This window comes from Cyclopterus lumpus, chromosome 6 (assembly GCF_009769545.1).
Source record: "Cyclopterus lumpus isolate fCycLum1 chromosome 6, fCycLum1.pri, whole genome shotgun sequence".
NCBI lineage: Eukaryota > Metazoa > Chordata > Actinopteri > Perciformes > Cyclopteridae > Cyclopterus > Cyclopterus lumpus.
In genome coordinates this window covers 17,534,333-17,555,762 of record NC_046971.1, presented here as the reverse complement: position 1 = coordinate 17,555,762, position 21,430 = coordinate 17,534,333, and the positions used below count along the sequence as shown (strand labels likewise).

At 42.3% G+C, this 21,430-nt stretch overlaps 2 protein-coding genes across 2 annotated transcripts; both read left to right on the top strand.

The window, feature by feature from the left end:
* The first annotated feature begins 2,288 nt into the window (after positions 1-2,288).
* th (tyrosine hydroxylase) lies at positions 2,289-8,552 on the top strand. Its single transcript, XM_034535151.1, has 13 exons — positions 2,289-2,433; positions 2,920-3,123; positions 3,652-3,817; positions 3,938-4,026; positions 4,153-4,220; positions 4,329-4,379; positions 4,778-4,923; positions 5,073-5,208; positions 5,869-5,938; positions 6,023-6,079; positions 7,398-7,493; positions 7,624-7,757; positions 8,393-8,552. The coding sequence occupies exons 1-13, from the start codon at positions 2,350-2,352 to the stop codon at positions 8,550-8,552; spliced, it is 1,461 nt and encodes a 486-aa protein (XP_034391042.1). The 5' UTR covers positions 2,289-2,349.
* Positions 8,553-10,250: 1,698 nt separating this feature from the next.
* igf2b (insulin-like growth factor 2b) lies at positions 10,251-16,362 on the top strand. Its single transcript, XM_034535742.1, has 4 exons — positions 10,251-10,448; positions 11,367-11,517; positions 13,041-13,222; positions 14,622-16,362. Exons 1-4 carry the CDS (start codon positions 10,374-10,376, stop codon positions 14,859-14,861), a joined length of 648 nt encoding a protein of 215 aa, XP_034391633.1. The 5' UTR covers positions 10,251-10,373; the 3' UTR covers positions 14,862-16,362.
* Positions 16,363-21,430: the final 5,068 nt, after the last annotated feature.

Genomic DNA, 21,430 nt, shown 5'->3' with positions numbered 1-21,430 from the left:
ACAAATCACTATAAGCTGATGTGCTCATGTTGAGGCTGTTTATCCAACATCATTGTAGGATCAATAGGACATTTATGTTCTGTTTCCTCTTCTCTTCATCAACTGGATGGGTCTAATGACCCCCACAAAGGTGACGAGCATTGTTCAGCAGCGGGAGAGAGAAAATAAATGTGGAGGATGATGAATAATAGCCCAGCTGGGCGCGTTAGCTGCAATTAGCCCTTCTGAAGTCCAACAATTATGCAGGGGAAAGCTGACACTCACAATGCCACATTGCGGCCACGGAATCAATACACAATTGTTATAATTATTACCCCGGTGTCATTTGTGGACACTTGCAGAAAAAAAAGATTGAATTGGAAAAACACCGAGGGATGAACGGCAGAGAGATATTGCCTCTTCAACTGCATCGTTGCTAACAAAAGGTAGCCTCGATACCTCGTGAGTAATGATGGGGCTTGACTCGGTGACGATGAGTCACTTTGAAACGCTCTGCAGCCGAGCTACTGTACACCACACCGGGAGTCGAGTCGGAGAGTGTGCACGTCACATTCAAGTCAAAGCATTTATGAAGGTACACACGTTCAAGTCTATAACAGGTTTGGGCAAACTACGGCCCACGGGCCGTATACAGCACGTTGGGCTTTAGAATTCGGCCCGTCGAATATACACAATTGTCTAAATTATGGTAAATAGTCGATTCCCGCTGACGCTCCCCATCCGTTCTCCCCCGTTCCCGCCCTGCCACCACAACCGCATTAATTTTGCTTTTTTCCTGCAATACCCACAGCGATACAGTTGATGCCACTCCCCAGTACGAACACTCTTAGGCCTTATTAAAAAAGTTGTACAATTAACTAATGGGTGAATCCAGTGTGATTTTCTTCGGCATAATGAATGCGCTTCACACCCATATAATGAAGTCCCTTCAGCTGGTGTAATATCCTCTGTCACAAGACATATATGAAGCAGCGCCGCAGGAGTTGCACTTGGAACTGATTGATCTCCAATGTGACTCCCTGCAGTTCAAACCTTGGTCAAGCTTAATGTGGTGTATTCTTTTTTCCTGGACTCACTTTGTAGGTATTCAAATGTATCTTTTTTGGGGGGGTTACAAAACTCATTCAAATGGCTAATGTTTACCTCTAAATAAATGTAAATCTTCTGCCTGACGTTCTTTTATGTCGCACCACTTTCAGAAAAAGGGCAAGATAAAAAAGAAATACAACCGCGCTTTATTTCTAAAGATATATATAATTGACTGTTTCCATGCAGAAAACAAGCTCAAACAAGGTGGAAAGGTGGCTTCTCATTGTCTGTTTGTTTTATCATTCTTTCTTCATCACTCTGTCGTCCACCAATAAAGAACGAAGCCATCATTGTTTGTGCCCGGGGCTATACGTCAGTGCTCTTTAGCATTTTCAGCCTGTGTTCCTGCTGGGGAAGAGTCTGGGGCCCATTTGCCTTCTCTGAACCCATCAAGATTGGTGCTGTGGCAGCATGATCTCAATGTAGCAGCATGGGACCAGAAATACAGATAATTATGTTATCTCTGCTCGGTGGGCATGCACTTTTGATCAAGTCCTCAGCCAAACACTTGATGTGTTTTTTGCTGAAGTAAGACACAGAGTGGCCCAAACAACAAAACAATGTTGAGCCCTTTTGTTCCTGTTCTTGTGTGTGTGTGTGTGTGTGTGTGTGTGTGTGTGTGCGTGTACATGTGCTTTCCACAATCAAATCTAATTTGTGAAGTGCTGTGGAGATTGGATTGAGCTGATAAAGTGACTTAATTTTCCACAGTTGACTTTTCTCTGGTCTAACCTTCATGTAAAGCCCTGAGGTCAAAGCTGTGATCATTGCCTGAAGATGATGAGTGTATCTAACGTCACCTTACATATGTAAATGTTAATCATATACACATACAATATCATAACATGAATAAAAAAAGTTTAAAAAAAGAACTTGCACATTTCTATTCAAACCATTAACAAATATAAAAAGCATAATGTGGTAGAGGTGGTTAATTAAAAATATTGTAAATTCAACAATCATAGCATTTGTTTTGAAGACCATGACTGTGACAAACTAGAAGAAAATGCTTTGACTTAGGCGTTACAGTTTATAAAGATGGCTCCAGGTTGAGATGTGTCTGATAGATTCTGCCCAATGATTGATAGGCTACAGCAGGATTTGCATGTTTGACGTCAGAAACTGCAAACAAATGACCCCATAAAAAGAGGGACCCTGTCGGCAAAGAGCACATGCTGAGAAGTCTAGAGATCGCCACAACTTCACCACCACTGCAGTCACACTTCTCCACGCAAACAAAGACCATACAGAAGACTGAAGATGCACCTCTCAAGCAGCTCCACATCCTTCACAAAGAGCATCCGCAGAGCAGCATCCGAGTTGGAGAGGGCCGACTCCATTACGGTAAGAAATACAACTGAACTTTGAATGATAGGTATACATCAGACGTATTTTTAGATTCAGTTATAATTAACAATCTGTAATTTTGGTATGTCTAAATGATATCCAGATAACCACCACCAACGTGCATATTGCACACAGAGCACTTGTTGAGGTTAACATTACGCAGCGGTGACGCCTGATGCGCACTAAATTCAAGAAGAAGAAGAAAAACATGTTAAAATTAACAGAACACATCGGCTAAAATGTGTGATATGGCAGCTACTCAGTCTTAGCTGTGTCGTAGGATTACCTTAACTGCATTGCTGTTGTAATGCGCATTTGGAGATGTAAGGCTCTCCCATCAAATATCCAAAGAGATATCCAAAAAGGTAAATACATCTAAAAAAGACATTTCCCCGCTCTGCTGCTGTGTGTGCGTGCTCTTGCAGTTAAATTCAAACATATAGATGCAGTACATGCAATACTTTTTTTTCTCTTTTGGAACAGTCTCCGAGATTCCTCGGACGACGGCAAAGCTTGATCGAGGACGCGCGCAAGGAGAGGGAAGCCGCCGCTGCAGCGACAGAGGCTGCAGCCCCCAGTGAGCAGATCGTGTTTGAGGAGGACGATGGAAAAGCGCTGCTCAACCTCTTCTTCACTTTGAGAAACTCCAAGACACCTGCACTGTCGCGGACACTCAAGGTTTTTGAGGTATTGCCAGTCTACTCGTTAGGTTACAATGATGTATTTGTTTATTTGAGAGCAACAGTTTTTAGGAAAATGGGTGTGTGGATCATAAATGAATCCATGTTTGATGAATAATGTACTTATGTTCTAAAGCTCAGTTAATGAGATCATCCATTAGAGTTGCTGTACATTGTGAACATAATCTAACTGGTTGGTGTTATTTTTGTCTTCTTGGAAAAAATGCACGATGACTATTGGAAGCACAATAGTTTGACATTGAAAATATAAAATGTTCAAATCCTCTCAATTTTAAATATTTCAGTACTACTATTAGTATTGAACAATCTTTTTTGTTGTTTTTGTTTGGCTACCATTGTAGAAAACTGTGCATATTTTATACTTTTACTTTGTCATTCAGCTAATGTCAGAGTAAATTGTATAAAGACTTTTCAACATTTAATATGGACATTCTTGTCTAAAATACTGTGCCGCATAATTCACATCCAGCCCTGACTGCAGGAGTAATATTTCTGTGTTTTAACTGTATTTCAGACATTTGAAGCTAAGATTCAACATTTGGAGACGCGACCATGTCGCAAGCTCAAGGACAGCATGGAGTACTTTGTTCGCTGTGAGGTGCACCTCTCAGATGTTAGTACGCTCATCAGCTCCATCAAGAAGAATGCAGAGGATGTTAAAACCACCAAAGAAGTCAAATGTAACAGGCTTTTGCTGCTTTTAGGAATCAACATTTTAAACATAATATTTTGCAGATGCAATCAAGAAAAAAGAAACGGCTCTGAACTGAACTTGGCCATCTGTTTCCTTTTCTCTGTAGTCCATTGGTTCCCAAAGAAAATAGCAGATTTGGACAAATGTCATCATCTGGTCACAAAATTTGATCCAGACTTGGATCAAGACCATCCTGTAAGTAATGGCTTTTCCAGTAGTGTGTTTAAGGGGAATTGTCCTTATTATGCTGGTTATGTTGTTGGACCAATATGTCATGACACAGAAAATGTGATCAGTGTTTGATATATATGCTTTGAACAGGGCTACACAGACTCTGCTTACAGACAGAGGAGGAACATGATTGGAGACATTGCCTTCAGATACAAACAGTGAGATAGAGGCTTTTACCCTAATGCTGAACAGACCATCCATAAGAAAATAAAAGAACTAGAAGTTGATTATTCCTGATACATGTGTGTATATACGTTTCTCCACAGTGGCCACTCGATTGCCAGAGTGGAATATACAGAGGAGGAGATTGGCACATGGTAAGATTGGCACATGGTAAGAAGAGGCATGGTAAAAAGATGTGCCAGCTTGATCTTGTCTGTGCACAAAACAGGGAGCTGAGAACAAAGTCAAAAGTGAAGTAATCTCTAAAGATTGATGACATTTTCAACAAGAAGTCAAACCAAAGTGCTTTACATGAGAAACTTAAAAAAACATTAAAAAGCAATAGAAATACATATAAAATAAAAGAATGGCTACATTTAAACAACCGATTAAATAGGAGAATAAAATTACTGTGCAAAGGAACGTGTAATGACCAGCCCCAAATTTAATTTTTAGATAGTTACACTAGATTTTTGTTCCTTATTGTTTTATGTTTGAGATGCCTTTGTTTGAAGAAAATACATCTGAATGATGTTATTATTTCCCTAATTAGGAGGGAAGTCTACTCAACTCTGAAGGACCTGTATATCACCCATGCCTGCAGTGAATACCTCGAGGCCCTCTGTCAGCTGGAAAGGCATTGTGGGTATAGTCCAGACAACATTCCTCAGTTGGAAGACGTGTCATGCTTCCTTAAAGGTAAAAAGGGGATGCCAAACGATGAAGAAATGTTTAGTCAATACACTCTGCATCAACTCAGGGTTTGATTATCTCTCTATTTCTCCTGAACACACACACACACACACACACACACACACACACACACACACACACACACACACACACAGAGCGTACAGGGTTCCTGCTGCGTCCAGTAGCAGGTCTGCTCTCAGCCAGAGATTTCCTGGCCAGTTTGGCATTCCGGGTGTTCCAGTGCACCCAGTACATCCGTCACGCCTCCTCCCCCATGCACTCCCCAGAACCGTGAGTATATGAATACGCCTCCTCTCCTCCTGCTCATTGCATTACATCCCGTTAAACATTTTGCCATTTTACCATCATAATCTATGCGCTATCGATGGACTTAAATAAGTCTCCCCTCCTTCACTGCTGTTCCTTGGCCTTTTCCTCACTCTGCCTCTTAATTCAGCTTAATTGAACTATATTGTAATGTAATTTTGATCAAAAGCATTTTGCCAAAGTATGCACACAAACAAATTGACAGCACAAAGTTAAAGAATATTTAGAACTTGTGAAAAAAAGCAAAAATACAAAGCACACGGAATGAAACAACCAGAAATATAGATCAAATTAATCTTTGATTTAGAAAAATAATGATATTTTCATATGAATTATAATCCAAATCTATCATATTTAGAAGTAGTTTTATTCATCTTCTGGTTGCCTGTTTTCAGTTTAAATGAGCTCACATTTTGAGGGAAAAAAAGATAAAGTCTGGATATGTATTGCTATTCAGTTTCGGTTCAGTTCAGTCTGTAAGACAACTAAATTCTGTCTTGCCGTCTCTTGTTTGCACATAACTGTTTTTCACTTTGTAACCATTGTTTTGTAATGCAAATAATTGTCAAAAGTCTGTATTTAGTTAAATGTATCTGTGTTTGAATGTGTCTCTTTTTCTCTTAGTGACTGTGTGCATGAGCTGCTGGGCCACGTCCCCATGCTGGCCAACCGCACTTTTGCCCAGTTTTCACAGGTGAGTGGGAGGAGAGCCTATCAGACTTATTTCTCATGCTATGTTTTTATGTTTTGGTAACAATGTATTGATAATTTGTTGCAGAACCTTGGTCTGGCATCACTTGGGGCTTCGGAGGAAGATATTGAGAAACTATCCACAGTAAGACACTCGTCCTCCAACACCGACAAAACTTAGGAACTGCATTAAAATGAGTGGAGAGAAGGGCTGGGCCCTATGTTTTTATAAAAACGCAAGACCCTCCCCAGTGTTATTAATATTCGCTTTAATTAGAACAATTTATCACTAATATCTCAACACAGCCTCAATGTAATAATATAATCGCAATAATTGGAAATAACAATTGCCGAAATTATGAAAAACACAGTGCTCCTGCTGCTCTTACTTTTTGTTGACTTTCTCTAAACTGATGCACCCTTTAGCGAGAAAACATCTAAAATCAGCTACTAGATAAAGGGTGTCAAACTCATTTTAGTTCATGGGCCACATTCAGCCTGATTTAGGTGGGCATTTATATAGAAAACATTTATAATAACCTATAAATAACAACACCTATAAATGTGTGTCTTTCTTTTCGTGAAAGGAAGTGCAAGAACTTTCTTGAAATATTGAACTATTATTGAACAAAGTTATTGAATTGTGTAAATATTGTATAAACCTTGTATATGTAATCTTATGTTTTTAGGTTGGTTTTGTGACATCTGCCTCTCGGGACTACAGATGAAAAATAGTCTCTTGGCTAACTCTGGCACATTTACAAAAATGTTTCTATTAATGTGCACTTTCCCTTATCAAATAACCCCCCCCCAAAAAAAAAAACCAACAACAAAAAAACAATCCATTTACAAAACATATGATGACCAGTCTGGGATGTCTCGCTGACCTCTTCGCTATGACTAAAACCGACTGCGGTTTCCTCAAACCTGTCAATAATGTATTTATCTTCTCTGCTTTCAGTTGTCCTTGCAAGTTATTGTATTTTTCACATCTGATGATGGCGCTAAATACTATATTCCTTGCAGCTTGGTTGTTTGCATGTTTGACATCCCTATACTAATTAAATAAAGTGTCAAATGAATCCACGATATATAGATAGGTCCAATTGTCCTCTCCATATGGTGTGCACAAAAGGCATTTTATGGACAAATTATTTTCATCGAACCATTCAGTCTTGTGTTTTTTTTGTGAATCTCACAAGAAATCTAAAAGAACACAAGTCTTGGTAAATAAAAACAAACTACAGACCCTCCCCCCATGCTCTCACAAAAACATCAGACTACCCTCCCTTCAGCCAGAAAAAAACAACACCCTCCTCCTTCTCCACCTGCCTCCCTGATCACTATTGTATCTAAATCCCGTATCTAAATAACATCCAGATATTATAAATAATTAATTGATTGTCCACCCCAATATCCTTCTTTTTCTCTGTCGCCTTCTTTCTGTTTTTTTTCCCCATCAGCTGTACTGGTTCACTGTGGAGTATGGCTTATGCAAACAGAACGGTGAGGTGAGGGCTTACGGAGCTGGACTGCTCTCCTCTTATGGAGAGCTTGTGGTGCGTTCCCCAATGGTTTCTCTGCTTGGACATTTAATTGTTCCCTGATTGAAAAAATAAAAATTGCAACAATCACAGCCAACGGAGCCGACCGCTAATTCTCCATCTTTTTCCTCTAACTTTAATCCAGCACTCACTGTCTGGTGAACCAGAGACGCGGCAGTTCGAACCAGAGGCGGCAGCAGTGCAGCCCTACCAAGACCACACTTACCAGCCTGTCTACTTTGTTTCTGAGAGTTTTTCAGATGCCAAGGAGAAATTCAGGTACTGAACTATACCGTGTTTTCTGGTTTGGACCCAAAAGCAAATACACAAGAACACATAGTGACAAAAAGAAGAAGAACAAAAGCAAAAAGAGAAAGGGGGTTATGTGAGGACAAGGTCAGAGAACAGCCAGTCAACCCCTGAGGGCACAGACTTTTGTAGGTCAGCCATAGCAGCCAGAAGACAGCTGTTACTAATGTAGTTTTTTTTACTGAGGCAAAATGCTGGAATTTGAGTTGGCAAACAGATCAAATGTTGCCCTGCAAAACATTTGTCAGTGTTTTAGCAGCATTTGGTCTCTAGTAGAGTTCAGCACAGGACATCCCTGCCACGCTACCAGAATACATATCAGCAAGGGAATGCTTTTAAAAGCATAGTGAATATGAAACAGACCATATTAAAAATCTGTGTGTAGTGTATGTCTTAATGTGGTCCCGATAGGAGCAGAATGTGCCCGTTTTTATTATAAACAACAAGGACACACTCCAACTGGGTGAATGTTTTCTGGTCAATGAAAAGGTTGGTTTCCACTAATCGAGTGAAATATTTGCTGTAGTAATAATAGTAAGGCATTCTCCTCATGAAGAGCTTAAAGAGGACTTTGACTTACTTTGCTGTTTTAAATCTTTGACAAGGGGGTACATGGCCGGTATCAAGCGTCCCTTCTCTGTGAAGTTTGATCCATTCACCAGCAGCGTGGAGGTGCTGGACAACCCGCTGAAGATCCAAGAAGGCCTGGAGGGTGTGAAGGACGAGCTTAAGATACTGACAGATGCCCTCAGTGTTTTGTCATGATGACGGCCCTGTCTGCGATCACCCTGCTGTTGTCTGCTTTGTCTCTCCACTGCGCTCTGAGAGGTCTGATGTGTGATCAAGACCATTGTGTTCATCTTTCTGTGCTTTACCTCCAGCATGATGCTGTTTCTGATGAGTTGTTGTTTGCTGTCTCCGACAAGGTAGCAAACAGTTAAAGCCTCAATACGCAGTGCAGGCAAAGTTTCCAAAGATGTTATACGCTTCGCTGGGTGAAATGATTGGGTTTTACAGACTGGGCCATTCATGCTTTTAAAGCAACATGTGATATATTGAATATGCTTTTCAAGAAAACTAAATGCAAAGAAATAAACATAATGGTAAAATAAAGTAAATTAAAAAATGTTTTTATTTGGAAAGAAATATATCTGCTGTGTTGAAGGCTTTATTTTCCAGATATGTGTTTTCAGTAGTTGAGTATTGGTCTACTATTGGTGTTGGTTTGTCTGGTTTTATGCTGTTTTTATCTTGCAGGTTATACACATAATAAAAGAATATCAAAACCTATTTTCCATCTAATGTACTGTTGAATACTGCTCAAGTAAAAATAATCTAACAAACATATTCACATGTTTCTGTCATGTTTTAATATTGTATAACGGTTATAGTGCTGCAATGTTGTATGCATGTTTACATGGATGATACTCTGTTCGTCTCACATGCTTTAGACAATCATTTAATGATGCTTGGCGACATTATAGTTGACGTTTGTCTGCCACAAGAGGGGGCCGTCCAGTAGAGTGTACCTGCCTGCAGAGATGCCCTCCAACCTGGTGAAAGCTGCAAGACAGACAAACGGATGTTCACCACGCGGACCACTAGGTGTCAGTCTAAGGCTGAAGACACGTCCAGGTCCTTACCTTCTGCAGAAGCCACGCTTATGTAAGGGAACCCTCAAACTGTTATAAGTAGAATAAGAAAAAAACGTTCTCATATGAAAAATTAACAACTTTGTAGCTCGATGTGGGCTACGCAGCCACCTTTGTCTGTTATGGGGCATCTGTGAAACATCTGGATGGACGTGATTCTGCTAGACATTTAACACTATGGGAGTGACACATTAATTGGCTTTTTATTTTTTATTTTTTAATAATAATACGTTTTTGTTTGTGAAGCATCATATGGGTCTTCAGCATTTACAGTGACCAAAGGCGTTTTACACTTCTGCATCAGTCAGCTGCTGCATCCTCCTCCTCCTGCCTTCAGGTAGGACACACTGACGAGTCAACCTTTACTCAAACACATTCGACCCCGGTGACTGAAGGCTACATTTACACCTGAGTCAGAGGAAAGCCGCAGACCCTGGCCACAATGCTTCAACTCTGAATGTTAATCTTAATTACAGCAGGGCGGAGACATTGACATTTTCCTTGGAGTCTGAGGAATTACGTCTATTCTTGTTCAGTCTGCGTCCTGTGTGTAAACATTGTGATTGTAGGTTACAGTGCGTAAACGTGGAAAATGCCTATGGATTTGTTCCATATTTTGTAACTCTCACTCTCTCCCTCACTTTCTGATTTGGCTTTTTTCTCCCTTTAAGCACTTTTCCATAAAACGCCTCTGGACCATTTTTTTTTTTTTTTTTTTTTACCAGCGGTGATAGAGGAGGAGCGAGGGGGTGGGGGTGGCTGTAAGGGGCGTGTTTTGGTATATAATACTTCTCCCTGAGAAGTTTTGCCTGTCGCCTAGTCTTTGGGACAGCCTCTCACACATCATCTCTATTGCCGCAGCAATTGGGAAACTAACTCACCTGCAACCTCCTCAACCAAATAACCCACAACGTGTTGACTACTGCCAACTGACATGGAGACCCAGACAAAACAAGGACACCACTCACTTTGCCACACCTGCCGGAGAACGGGGATCAGCCGACTGAAGGTAACCAGAGGGGACGAATAGTTGTATGCTCTCCGGTTGTGCAACGCGGGTATTAAAAGACATCAGCCAGGGTTGTAACCGTGTTGTGTTGGCTTTATTAGGAAAACCGCTTCGGGCTAACCAGATACATTGATCGCATCATTTCTGTTTGTGCAATATGAGCAACCGGACATCTCTTAATGTGCATGCAACAAAGAAAAGTTGAAGCTGCAATAATGACATGGAGTGCGCCTGAATCTTTGAAGCCTTTGTGCAACAGGTTGCCTGCTAGGGTAGAAGGAAACACGAGTTGAGAGGTATTTTATTCTTCTCTCTTCTGGATGGCACGCCGTTCCCTGGACTCGGAGCAAACAGCTGGTCTTTTTGTCGGCAGATAGGGGGCGGTAGGTCTGAGGGTCAGTGAGCTCACCGAAGGGTGAGCAAGGGGGAAATATATGCTGAGTCTGGCTTTTCAGATAGTTAACGATCGAGCAGCGGGTCTTGCAACTTCTGGGAGGTTGTGTAAGAGTGTGAACGACAGAGATACCGTCTACTTTTTTCCTCCAGAATAAGCAATTCTCTCAGGTGCAACACAGTGACGGTAGCTGATAACAGTTCCAGGGGGTGGGGGTGGTTGCACATTTTGCATCATTTGTCGTACGTAATAGGCTTTTTTTTTTTTTTTAGTTAGTAGGTCAATACAGAGAAGAAGAAGAAAGGAGGGGAAAAAAAGCATTTAACACTGGAAGTCGTACATCTTGTACACGCAATCCAAATGCGAACGCGTAAAGAGTGCAAGCTCTTATATCACGCTGAGAGGCAACATCTGGCTGTCAGCTGAGATTTTCATTTGTGTATGGATTCTGAAATGTGTGGTTGTTGACCCGGTGCTTTATTCTGCAATGTGTGTGTGTGTGTCTTTTTTTTTGTTGCCTGCAGGTCAAGAAGATGTCTTCGTCCAGTCGCGCGCTGCTGTTTGCACTGGCCCTGGCGCTCTACGTTGTGGAAATAGCCTCGGCAGAGACGCTGTGTGGGGGAGAGCTGGTGGATGCGCTGCAGTTTGTCTGTGAAGACAGAGGCTTCTATTTCAGTAGGTCTCAAACCAGCACAAGTTTCACAATAGGCTGCACAGGCGCTGTTTCGCTTTTCATGTCCGTCCCTCTGTTGACTCTCTGTTGTTCATTCGCACACATCTGTTTGGATAGCTGAGGCTATCGCTCGGTCTGTGGCTGTGTGGTGCGTGTTTGGTATTTTTCTTTCTCACGCACTCGGCTCACACGCGCGCGCGCGCTCACAGACACGGACTGAGAGCCAGAAAGAGAGGGAGGTTATAGCCAGAGTGTCTCAAGACCTTGTCCGGGCTGCTCTGCTGAGTGTGCGCATTGTGCCTTCAGCGCTTACCTCTCATTGCATATGAAAGGCCGGCGAGCTGTGAAGGCACACACGACACAGCGCCACACAATGGGCCGCTTGTGAGGCATACCAGTCACCTCATCACCAGTGTTCCCAGGCCAGGCAAACACATTGATGATTCGGAGGGTGGGGGGGGGGGGGGTGTTTTCGATGTCAGGTTAAGATGACGGATCATTAACATCAATTCTGAGTATTGCTTCCATTGTAGTGATGATGAGGATGTAGATGTGAAGCATTATGCGAATGCATTGTGGTGGTTGCTAATCCTCAAATGGATAAGCTTCTGATTGCACAGTGTTTGTGACATACATGAGTTCACCTTCCTCTGGTATTTCTACAGCAGAGAAGCCCCCCCCCCCTCCCCCCCATGATATTATACCACCCCCTGATTTTCACCTTTGACAGACAGGCAGCTTCTTTGTGTACTGTCTGCCACAGAAGCTTCTCCCCAATCAGAAAGATCATTATCCAGTTTAGGCCAACATGTGCTCCCTCCTCCTCTTCTCCTTCTCCTCCCTGTGGATCACCCTTTCTTTCTCTCTCATGTTCCTCTTCCTGCAATCAAATCTAGCCTTCCCTCTCATGAGATTTGGGCATAGGGCTTCAAGCAAAACCTTCACTGGTCACGGATAGTGTTCCCTGTGCAACATGCTAACCCTCCACCCCCACCTTATTCTTCTAGACCATTTTCTCCTATGTCTTCACTCTCTCCCTCTTTTGTTTTTCCTTCTTTCCCTCTATTTTGACCCTCACCACCCCCCCCCTCTCTTTTTATGTACTGATCCCTTTTCTCCTATGTTCTCTATTTCTATGCCCCTCCTCTCCTCTCTCCCTCCTCATCCTCTTTATCTATGCTGACTTGACAAAGGACAAGGTCACAGAAGAGTTTCCATTTTATGTATTTGCTCACCCAAAGGGCTGTCTGAGAGGTTAATTGTCTGTCTCCATCACTCTCTTTCCATGTCTACAGCAGTTTACTTGTGTATTCACTAATGTAAGGACTTCCAGATAGCCCTAATCAGAGTATACCCTATAAAACAAATCAATTTTATTTTATCCTCTTTAGTCCATGAGCTGCTATGATTGTCCAAGTAATCCTACAAAAACAACCCACATTTATTACTGATGCCAGTGTTCTCAGGCCTGAACCTCACCCTCCCCTCACAGCCTTTCCTCATCCCTTGTTGTATCTTTCCTCAGGTAGGCCAACCAGCAGGGGTAGCAACCGGCGCAACCAGAACCGTGGGATCGTAGAGGAGTGTTGTTTCCGTAGCTGTGACCTCAACCTACTTGAGCAGTACTGTGCCAAACCCGCCAAGTCCGAAAGGGACGTGTCGGCCACCTCTCTGCAGGTCATACCCATGATGCCCGCACTAAAACAGGTACGTCTCGACCACAACAACAACAGGCCAGTATGGGAAACATTTCCAATCCTTGTCTCAATCTTCTCTCCATTCAGCGCTGAGCCTCACCCCCATGTCCCTGACAGACAGAAACCCACACAGAAACAGGTTTATCTTGTTAAAATGGTCATTGGTAAGCAATTAGCCTCCATGCAAAGTGCTGAGCATCGTGGAAAACCTCAGGACGTTCACAGCACATCATATTCCGAGAAAAAAAAAGAGTCATACTCACAGACTTGTGTGTGTACGAGTGATTGTGGGTTTTGTTAGAGAGAGAGAGAGAGTCGGTGAGATGTTAGAGACATCTGTTCTGTAACAAAACAGTGTGTTATTATTAGTCACGGAACAGCAAGCTCCCCGAAACTGGCATGCATTTTAGTCCGGTAAAACCCCTCTGACCTGGCCGGCAGAGCCTCTCTGAAATATGTCACAGACATGCAGGGAATCATCAAAGCATTTCAGGTCTTTTCAGTGCGATCACAAGACTCACTGCTGGCTGCTTTCCTGGTTTATTCAAATCCCTTCCGACGAAGCTGGAACTTTTTTTAATAATGTCTCCGCTTTGACTTGTCAGAAAATCTGTATCAGTACCATGTGATTGCTAGTGATGTAGACAGACAAAAAAAACAATAAATACTGCAAATATACAGGGGAAAGACATATTCCCTTCTTCTAAAATGCAAAAAAAAAAGAGTCTTCAAGGAAATTAGTTGGGACATGTCCCTCATTTGTGTGGGCAGGGAGAGTTGATGGGTACAGCTTGCTCCGAGGGCCAGCTGTTCTTTGGCTATTGAACAGGCCAGCAGTGAATGAAGGGGGGATAAACACTCCTCAAGTGGCAGGACCAAAACAAGCCATTCAGATGGAGCACTGGCTACTCACGCATAAATTCTAGCCTCCCTGCTACCACTCCCACTTTGTCTCAATCTGTGGTGCTCAGCACAACACCTAACTGTTTAAAAGAGCTTTCTGTGTAAGAATAGAGGTTTTGAAATGACAATGTGTTTATGTGGCGTTTCATTCGGTCTGTGGAGGTTAGACAGTTCAGCGGGTCGTTGGGTGAACAACGTGCTCCTCATATGTATATGAGGCGAGTGGCCGCCCTTCCCTTTGACGGTATGTTAAAGAGGCTGAACTAAGAGCTTGTTGACTGCTTCTTTCAGTCAAGGAAACCAAAACAAGGGCAAGTTGGAGGCAATGCAAGTCTGTTATGACGCTCTGCGCTATAAGAATGACATTGGATTTCCATTGGGGTGGCCCAACAATGCCAGAATGTTTTTGCAAAAATAAACAAGGCTTTCCTCCATTGTAATAAGCACTTTCACTGTGCGTTATCACAACTAATGAACTGACTCCCTCTTTTCCCATTTTCCTTTAGGAAGTCCCAAGGAAGCAGCATGGGACTGTGAAGTATTCCAAATACGAGGTGTGGCAGAGGAAGGCGGCCCAGCGGCTCCGGAGGGGTGTCCCCGCCATCCTGAGGGCCAAAAAGTTTCGGAGGCAGGCAGAGAAGATCAAAGCCCAGGAGCAGGCAGTCTTCCACAGGCCCCTCATCAGCCTGCCCAGCAAACTGCCTCCTGTCTTGCTCGCCACGGACAACTATGTCAACCACAAATGAGCCCGCTGCCAGCCCGCTGCACAGACAAGAGTTTGGAGGGATAAAAAAAGACTAGGGGATTATAGCTTTGTCTCTGACGTCATTTCTGTGGCAGTCCTCTTTGACCTCCCCTGCCCTGTCCGAGCCCACCAATCCCTCCCCCTGCTCTCATCCACTACTTCTTGACCCCGTGGCCCTTCTCTAATGCCCCCTTCAACCCCACCTACCCACCCTCCTCAGGCACACAAACATGCCTTCACATTCTTCCTGTCTGAACTCTTTCGCTCCCTCTCTCTTTCAGTCACTAACACAAAAGGCACAAACACAAACGATGAACAAAAAGTTAACAATTCGGCTGAATGCAATTCAGGTGGATCCTAAGCAAAAGAGAAAAGGGAAGGAAGAAAAGAAGATGAAAGAGATCTGTGGTTTGCAAGTGTCAAGAGGACACCCAGCGGAATGTTTTTTTGTCCTTGTGGAAGACAACTGAAAGTGAAGAGCAGCTTGCATGAAAGAATCCATTCCACATCATTTTTCCTGAGGCAAAAAGAAAATCTCTGTTAGTTCTTTTTCTTATTAGTTTGCACCTCTACCTATAAAGGGACTTCCACACTGTAAGGAATTATTTTGTAAAATTAGATTCCTGTTCCAGCACCTTTTGATCACAAACAAAAAGCAGAAAAGAGTCTGCAAAATTGCACATTGCCACGGATTACGTCAAAGTAAAGAAAAAAATGGCACTATTTTTTTATGAACAATGAACGTGTAGCTTAAAAAAATGTCATGGTGCTAGCTTTGGGAATGGACTCAAAGAAGAGGTTGGAAAGCACGTTTTTTTTCTTTGAGTGAATATTAAAACTTTCCGTTTTAAGGAAAGTGTGACTTTTGAAAAAAGGAAGATAACGGATATGGGGGAGCTCCTGGCAGTGGCAATGTCAAGGGGGAAGTGTCATTGAGAGAAGACATGGGCTGTGTCGGCATCTAGGCTCACAGCAAGTGCTAGCGGCTGCTCATCAATACCTTGCCAGCATAAAGCGGCAAGGGGGACCGGAGACCCAGTCCCTGTTCCTCCTGTCCCAGACACAGGGACCAGTGTGAGGACACATATGGGACACAGCGGACCGCCTGGATTGAGACAGTACTACAGTTCTGGGACAGTACTTCCTGTTTGCCATGGCTTTGCAGACTGCTCTGACAGGAAGTAACATGGCATGGACAAAGAGCAAGTGGGATAATGATTATATTTTATTTTGTCTTTTTTCTTTTCATATCAATGTTTTAATGAAAAAAAGGAAAACCCTGTCAGTTTCTGGTACCGTGTCATTCCTGTTTTACCAAGTTAGGCTTTTATTTTTGTTTCCATGGTTGTTGTTATGATGTTATTTTACAGTTCTAAAGAAAGGCACAAAATTTAAATTCAAAGGGAAAAAAACAGCAATAATGTCAACTAACATTTTATTTTTATTGTATATCAGTAGTATTCACATGCTTTTGCCTGAAAACAAATACTTGAATATATATATATATATACATATATATCTATATCTATATATATATATATATATATATGTGTGTATATATATATATATATATATATATATATATATATATATATATATACATATAGATATATAATTAGTTTCCAGGGACGTTGTGTTATTTTCCTTTAGTCTGAGCTGTATCTTGCGTAATGAGCCGCCAAGCTTTTTTGTTTGTTTGTTGAAATACAAATAAGGGCACTGTATAAAGGCATTATTTATTTTGTTATAAAATATATTTGAAAAATTGGTCCAAATAATATACGTAGCACTGATGCTCAAATGACGGATTTATTTTGTATGATCTCTGTTTTCCAATTGGAGTTGTAAGGCTTTTTTGTAGATGCTTTGTACCAAAAATAATGTCTTTTTTTTCCTTTTTCGTTTGCCATAGTTACTTTAAATTAATATTTTAACAGCAGCATAGCCTGGATTGCTTAGGCATGTTATGTCACAGAAATAGGCACATACTCTGAATACGTTGGTCTGCATGGATTTCCAGAAGCCTGTCAGGGGTTTCTGGGAAAAGGATAGCATCAATGAGTGACTTTATTATTGGAAAAATAACTGTTCAACATTGATTGTACTCAAACCCACTATGTTTTGAAGCCACTTTAGTATTGATGGCAGGGTAATGATCAGTCCTTCATTAAATCATGTCTTTGTAATTGTGCATGGTGTCCTATATGATCTTCTATGGAGCATCTTGCCTATGTGCCAGTGCCACTGATATTGTTGCGTGTTAGTTTGGGTCATGAGGTCATACATGAGCGGTCAGTTGTAGATTTTAGGGTTCAGCTTACACGTGATTGTTAAGTCATTGTGTCGAGGCCTTAATTGGAGGTAATGAATAATTGCTATGATGCTAGTAACCATCAAAGGTCACCGAGAGGTCATTGTCTAATAAGGAGAGAGCAAATCATCGCTCCACACCTCACTGTCTGTCTATCTGTCCTGTCTTCTCTGTTTGTAAAAGACAATGCCCCTGATCGTGTGGATCAACAGTATGTATCTGTATTTGCATGGCGGGGAGGGGGGAGGGGGGTTGTTAGCCTGCCATTCAGCCCTCAACAATCGTCCAGTCACCCAGCCATTATGCATTCGATGAAGGGCTATCACGCTGAACCATTGCTGAAGCACTCAGGAAGAAAAAAACAATCTATGCTCTCCGAGGGAGAAGTGCAGTAGTTGCTGAGTGTCAGTGATAATCTTGTTGTGGAAGGGCAGCCGAGGTTGATACCCATACCTGGCCACAATGATACAGCTCTCTGTGACAAACCACTGAAGCCCATGTCAGAAACAAGGTCATTCTGTGCCACATTACAGTTTCCTCCTCTATTGTGTCATGCATCACCCATGAAAGGGAGACTTAATGGATACTCGCCGTACTGTGTTGAAGAGTCAAGCCAATACTTTATATCTTCTTTCTTTCAGAGAGATCTCAATTATCAAGGCTGCTTCCTGGCTCTAATTATATTCAGTTGTGCAACAAAGCAGGCAGTGCAATTATTATTATTAGTATTATTGATAATATTATTATTATATTTTCTATTTTATTCTATATTTTCCTGCTAGGACTGCATTCATTCACTATTGTAATGTTCAAACAGGCTACTCTAGTGTTCTTATGAATGGCGTGAAAGACAACCACTTCTTTTCGCTGAATACGAAAAGATACCTTTGCCGAGCAATGGCAATTTCTTTCTGTGTCAGTAGCTCACTCAGCCTGTGTGTATTTTATTGATTTAACCTCTGCACGCTAGAACGTCCGAAATGCACAATTCATGTACTTTCATTTTTAATATCAATAAAAAAACATTTTATCAAACATACAATGTCTAAATGATGTACCGCTTTGTTCAGTGTCATCGCCTGGCACGGGCATGTGTTTGCACGTTTCGGTGTGTTGGGCTTGACTCATTTTTGAACTTTTTATATCAATTAAACCGTATGTACCGTGTAAATGATTTATTACATCTTAAGGCCTTGCAGAGAATCTCTAGCTGCTTTTAGCACCCTCTCTCTTCGTCTAACCCTCCCTCCCCCTTTCCCCTCTCTTTTCTCTTCCTTTCTCATGTCTGTCCGTCTCAGTCTGTCTGTCAGTCTCCTGCTCCGGATAGGGCAAAGTGTGCCAAAGTGGAATTCAGCCCTCATAGAGTGCCACACAAGCTGGCCAACCCTCCTCAGTCCTTCCTCTGCTGCATCCCACACTAAACCTGACCTGTGTTCACTGCCTCTACACCCAAGTGTACATCCATCCCTCCATCCTCCAGCAGCTTGTTCATATTCCTTTCATTGTTGACATGTATGCACATACATGGGATGTCTGTTACAGGGCAGATTTACAGTATCTGGGCTCCCGGAATGGAACAGTTTCGGGAACTAGGGGTAATCTTGGTGCAGCAGAGTTGCTCTCTGTCCTGCTTAAGGATGGCATCAAATAGTTTGAACTTTACAACTGGAATGGGCAGAAATATCTTCCAGTTCTGAGAGTCACAGTGATGAAATGCACATGTTTTGCTTCTGGGAAAGTGAAGAAGCTGGTTGGCTATCATAGAAAAGGAGCTTGAGTTATGTGTTTCATGGTTATAAATCGCTCAATAAAATCACCGTTGCCTGTCTCATGAAACTGTATTGCCCTACAAAGAAGTCCGCCCTCCTGCAAAATGAGGTTGGAAGTGCATGCTGTCAAAAAATAGTTAATTTCTGAATGATTGCCAGAGGCTGCACAAGTTAACACACAATCATGCACATACCGAACTTGCATAAAACCCCATGTACTATTCATCTCTTTCAGCAAGTAAATTAGTTCATCCCATATTTTATAAATGCATTATTAGCGCAGTGTTTTTTTTCAAATGCCATTCTCAGTAAAACACTTTACCATCACTGACTTTTAAACCTATTGGCAGGTGTGTGTGTGTGTGTGTGTGAGTGTGTGTGTGTGTGTGTGTGTGTGTGTGTGTGTGTGTACTCCAGCAGCCACTCTGGGACTTAGCCGGTTCCCTGCCGGTGTTTATACAAAGTATGACTCTCTAGAGCTTGGTAATGAGATCAGGGACTCTCTGGTCCTCAGGGCTCGTCACGTCACCTCTGTGCCTGACGGGGCAACCAAAACAAGCCGGGCCACAGTGCACTTGTTTTCCCGATTATTGAGTTTGAAGGATAGAACTTGTAGATATCTTAGGTATGCACAAACCCTGCAAGGACTGAACAATGTGGAAGGGAGAAACGTTTTTTTTTTTGTGTGCCCAAGTTATGTATGTTTGGCTAGGAGCATTTTAAACGTGTTGTCCAATTTAAATTTACATCTCCATCTAAATCCAGAACCTAGGCATGAAACCACGATAACATTATCCTACATAAGTAAACAATAGAAGAAGCACAGACATGTCACCTCAACCTAAACTGGTGGAGTCAAATAAACCATAAATCCAAACCCACGCATCCATCCCCATAAGAGAGGCCTCCAGAACTGTGGAGCGGAGTGTAGATGTGGGTGGCACAACTCTCCCAGGCCTGACATTGGAAACTGCCAAAGAGCACACTAGAGTTAGTTGTGGTTGGCCGGATGCACGGGATGCATGTAAGGCCAGGCCAACTATTGAGGCACAGGGTTTGGCAAGCCCAGACCATCACAGCCCAGCGTGGCCACACAGGCCAATTAAGACAGGCCTTCTCCTCTTCTTTCTTCTCCTCCCCTCCTCTGTGTCTCTCTCATCTCTCCCTCTCTCTTTATCTCTTACTTTCTCTCTTGTACTCCCTCTCTCTTTCTCCCAATCCTCACAAAGCGTGCTCACACATTCCTCTTTTCCCACTTTGCCTCTCTAATTGCTGTGGACTGAAAAGAGGGATGAGAGAGGGGAATGAGATTGAGAGAAAGAGACAGAGAGAGGGAGAATCTGAGGGAAAGGGGGTCATACCACAGAACCTCTATGGCCAGGACAAACTGTACTGGGCCCCTGGAATAGTCAAAACTCCTGTGTGCGGTGAGTATGGGATCGACCATCAAGCACGCCCTGTCTCTCTATCTCTTTAATGACAACGCAACTTAACCATTTAGCTAATTTACTCCAAAAAGCCTAATTTCATCATATGAACTATAATTCAATCTACATCCTTGCATCTGAGGTGGTTACAGCAAAGCCAGAGTATAAAGAGGGGATTGTGTTTATTCAGCGCCCCACAAAAACTATCTAATTGTTGATTCCTAATCAACCAGGAGCTGTGAGGAGGCTTTCCTATTATGTAACCCAAGGTTCTGACAGAGTAACAATGAAGGGGAAGTTTTAGTGGATTTTGCACAAAGTAAAACTGTGTGACATGAAAAGAGGAGGGATTTTCTTCTAGATCAAATCTATGTTTATGCATGCTGTTGTTACATGGCTATTTGTCGCACAGTTTATAACATGTTGAATACAAGAGCCTTGGACATTGTCGGTGTTTGTCTTTGGCCTATGTCTGATCAGCTTCTGAAAAGTCCGAGAAGGATCCCTACCACCCACTCACACACTAAACATGCGCTGTGGATGCCACATTTGTAAAGCTTTGCAATTTTGAGGCGTTTGGTGTCTTTATCATACACCACTGGAAGGTCAGTGTAACACATTAAGAGCAATGTGGATGTAACTAAATGTGTGGGGTTGACTATTCTGGAGGGCCAGAACATGGGAAATGAAGTGGTTAAGCCATAGAAAATCATAACAAAGGGGGAAGTAGTTTCCAGTGTGGTCACTGGGTCAGTGCATGACAATTTCTTCTTACTGGAAAACAGGGGGGTCACAGCTTTACACTGAAATATACACGGTGTGTGGTGCAGAGGCCGCCTGGGCTATACTTATTCACAGGTGTCAAATGCTACACTCTTTGGCAACTCAGTTTTTAAAGATTTAAAAAAGACAATTTTACATATCAGCCCACAGTCATGCATTTCACAACAAAAGGTACCTTTATCACCTTTTCCTTACTGAAATATTCATGCATTTGTTAAAGGCTACATTTAATTGAAGGTGTTGCAGGAAGAGTGAAGTGGGTGGCAGTAAATGTTTTAAA

What these genes read in the sequence shown, in the direction of transcription:
- th (XM_034535151.1), top strand. Translation starts at nt 2,350, where the DNA reads ATGCACCTCTCAAGCAGCTCCACATCCTTCACAAAGAGCATCCGCAGA. An exon ending in GAGGAGGAGATTGGCACATG is followed by an intron (nt 4,380 to 4,777) that starts GTAAGATTGGCA and finishes TTCCCTAATTAG; the next exon opens with GAGGGAAGTCTACTCAACTC. An exon ending in GATGCCAAGGAGAAATTCAG is followed by an intron (nt 7,758 to 8,392) that starts GTACTGAACTAT and finishes ATCTTTGACAAG; the next exon opens with GGGGTACATGGCCGGTATCA.
- igf2b (XM_034535742.1), top strand. Translation starts at nt 10,374, where the DNA reads ATGGAGACCCAGACAAAACAAGGACACCACTCACTTTGCCACACCTGC. An exon ending in CGGGGATCAGCCGACTGAAG is followed by an intron (nt 10,449 to 11,366) that starts GTAACCAGAGGG and finishes TGTTGCCTGCAG; the next exon opens with GTCAAGAAGATGTCTTCGTC. An exon ending in TGATGCCCGCACTAAAACAG is followed by an intron (nt 13,223 to 14,621) that starts GTACGTCTCGAC and finishes ATTTTCCTTTAG; the next exon opens with GAAGTCCCAAGGAAGCAGCA.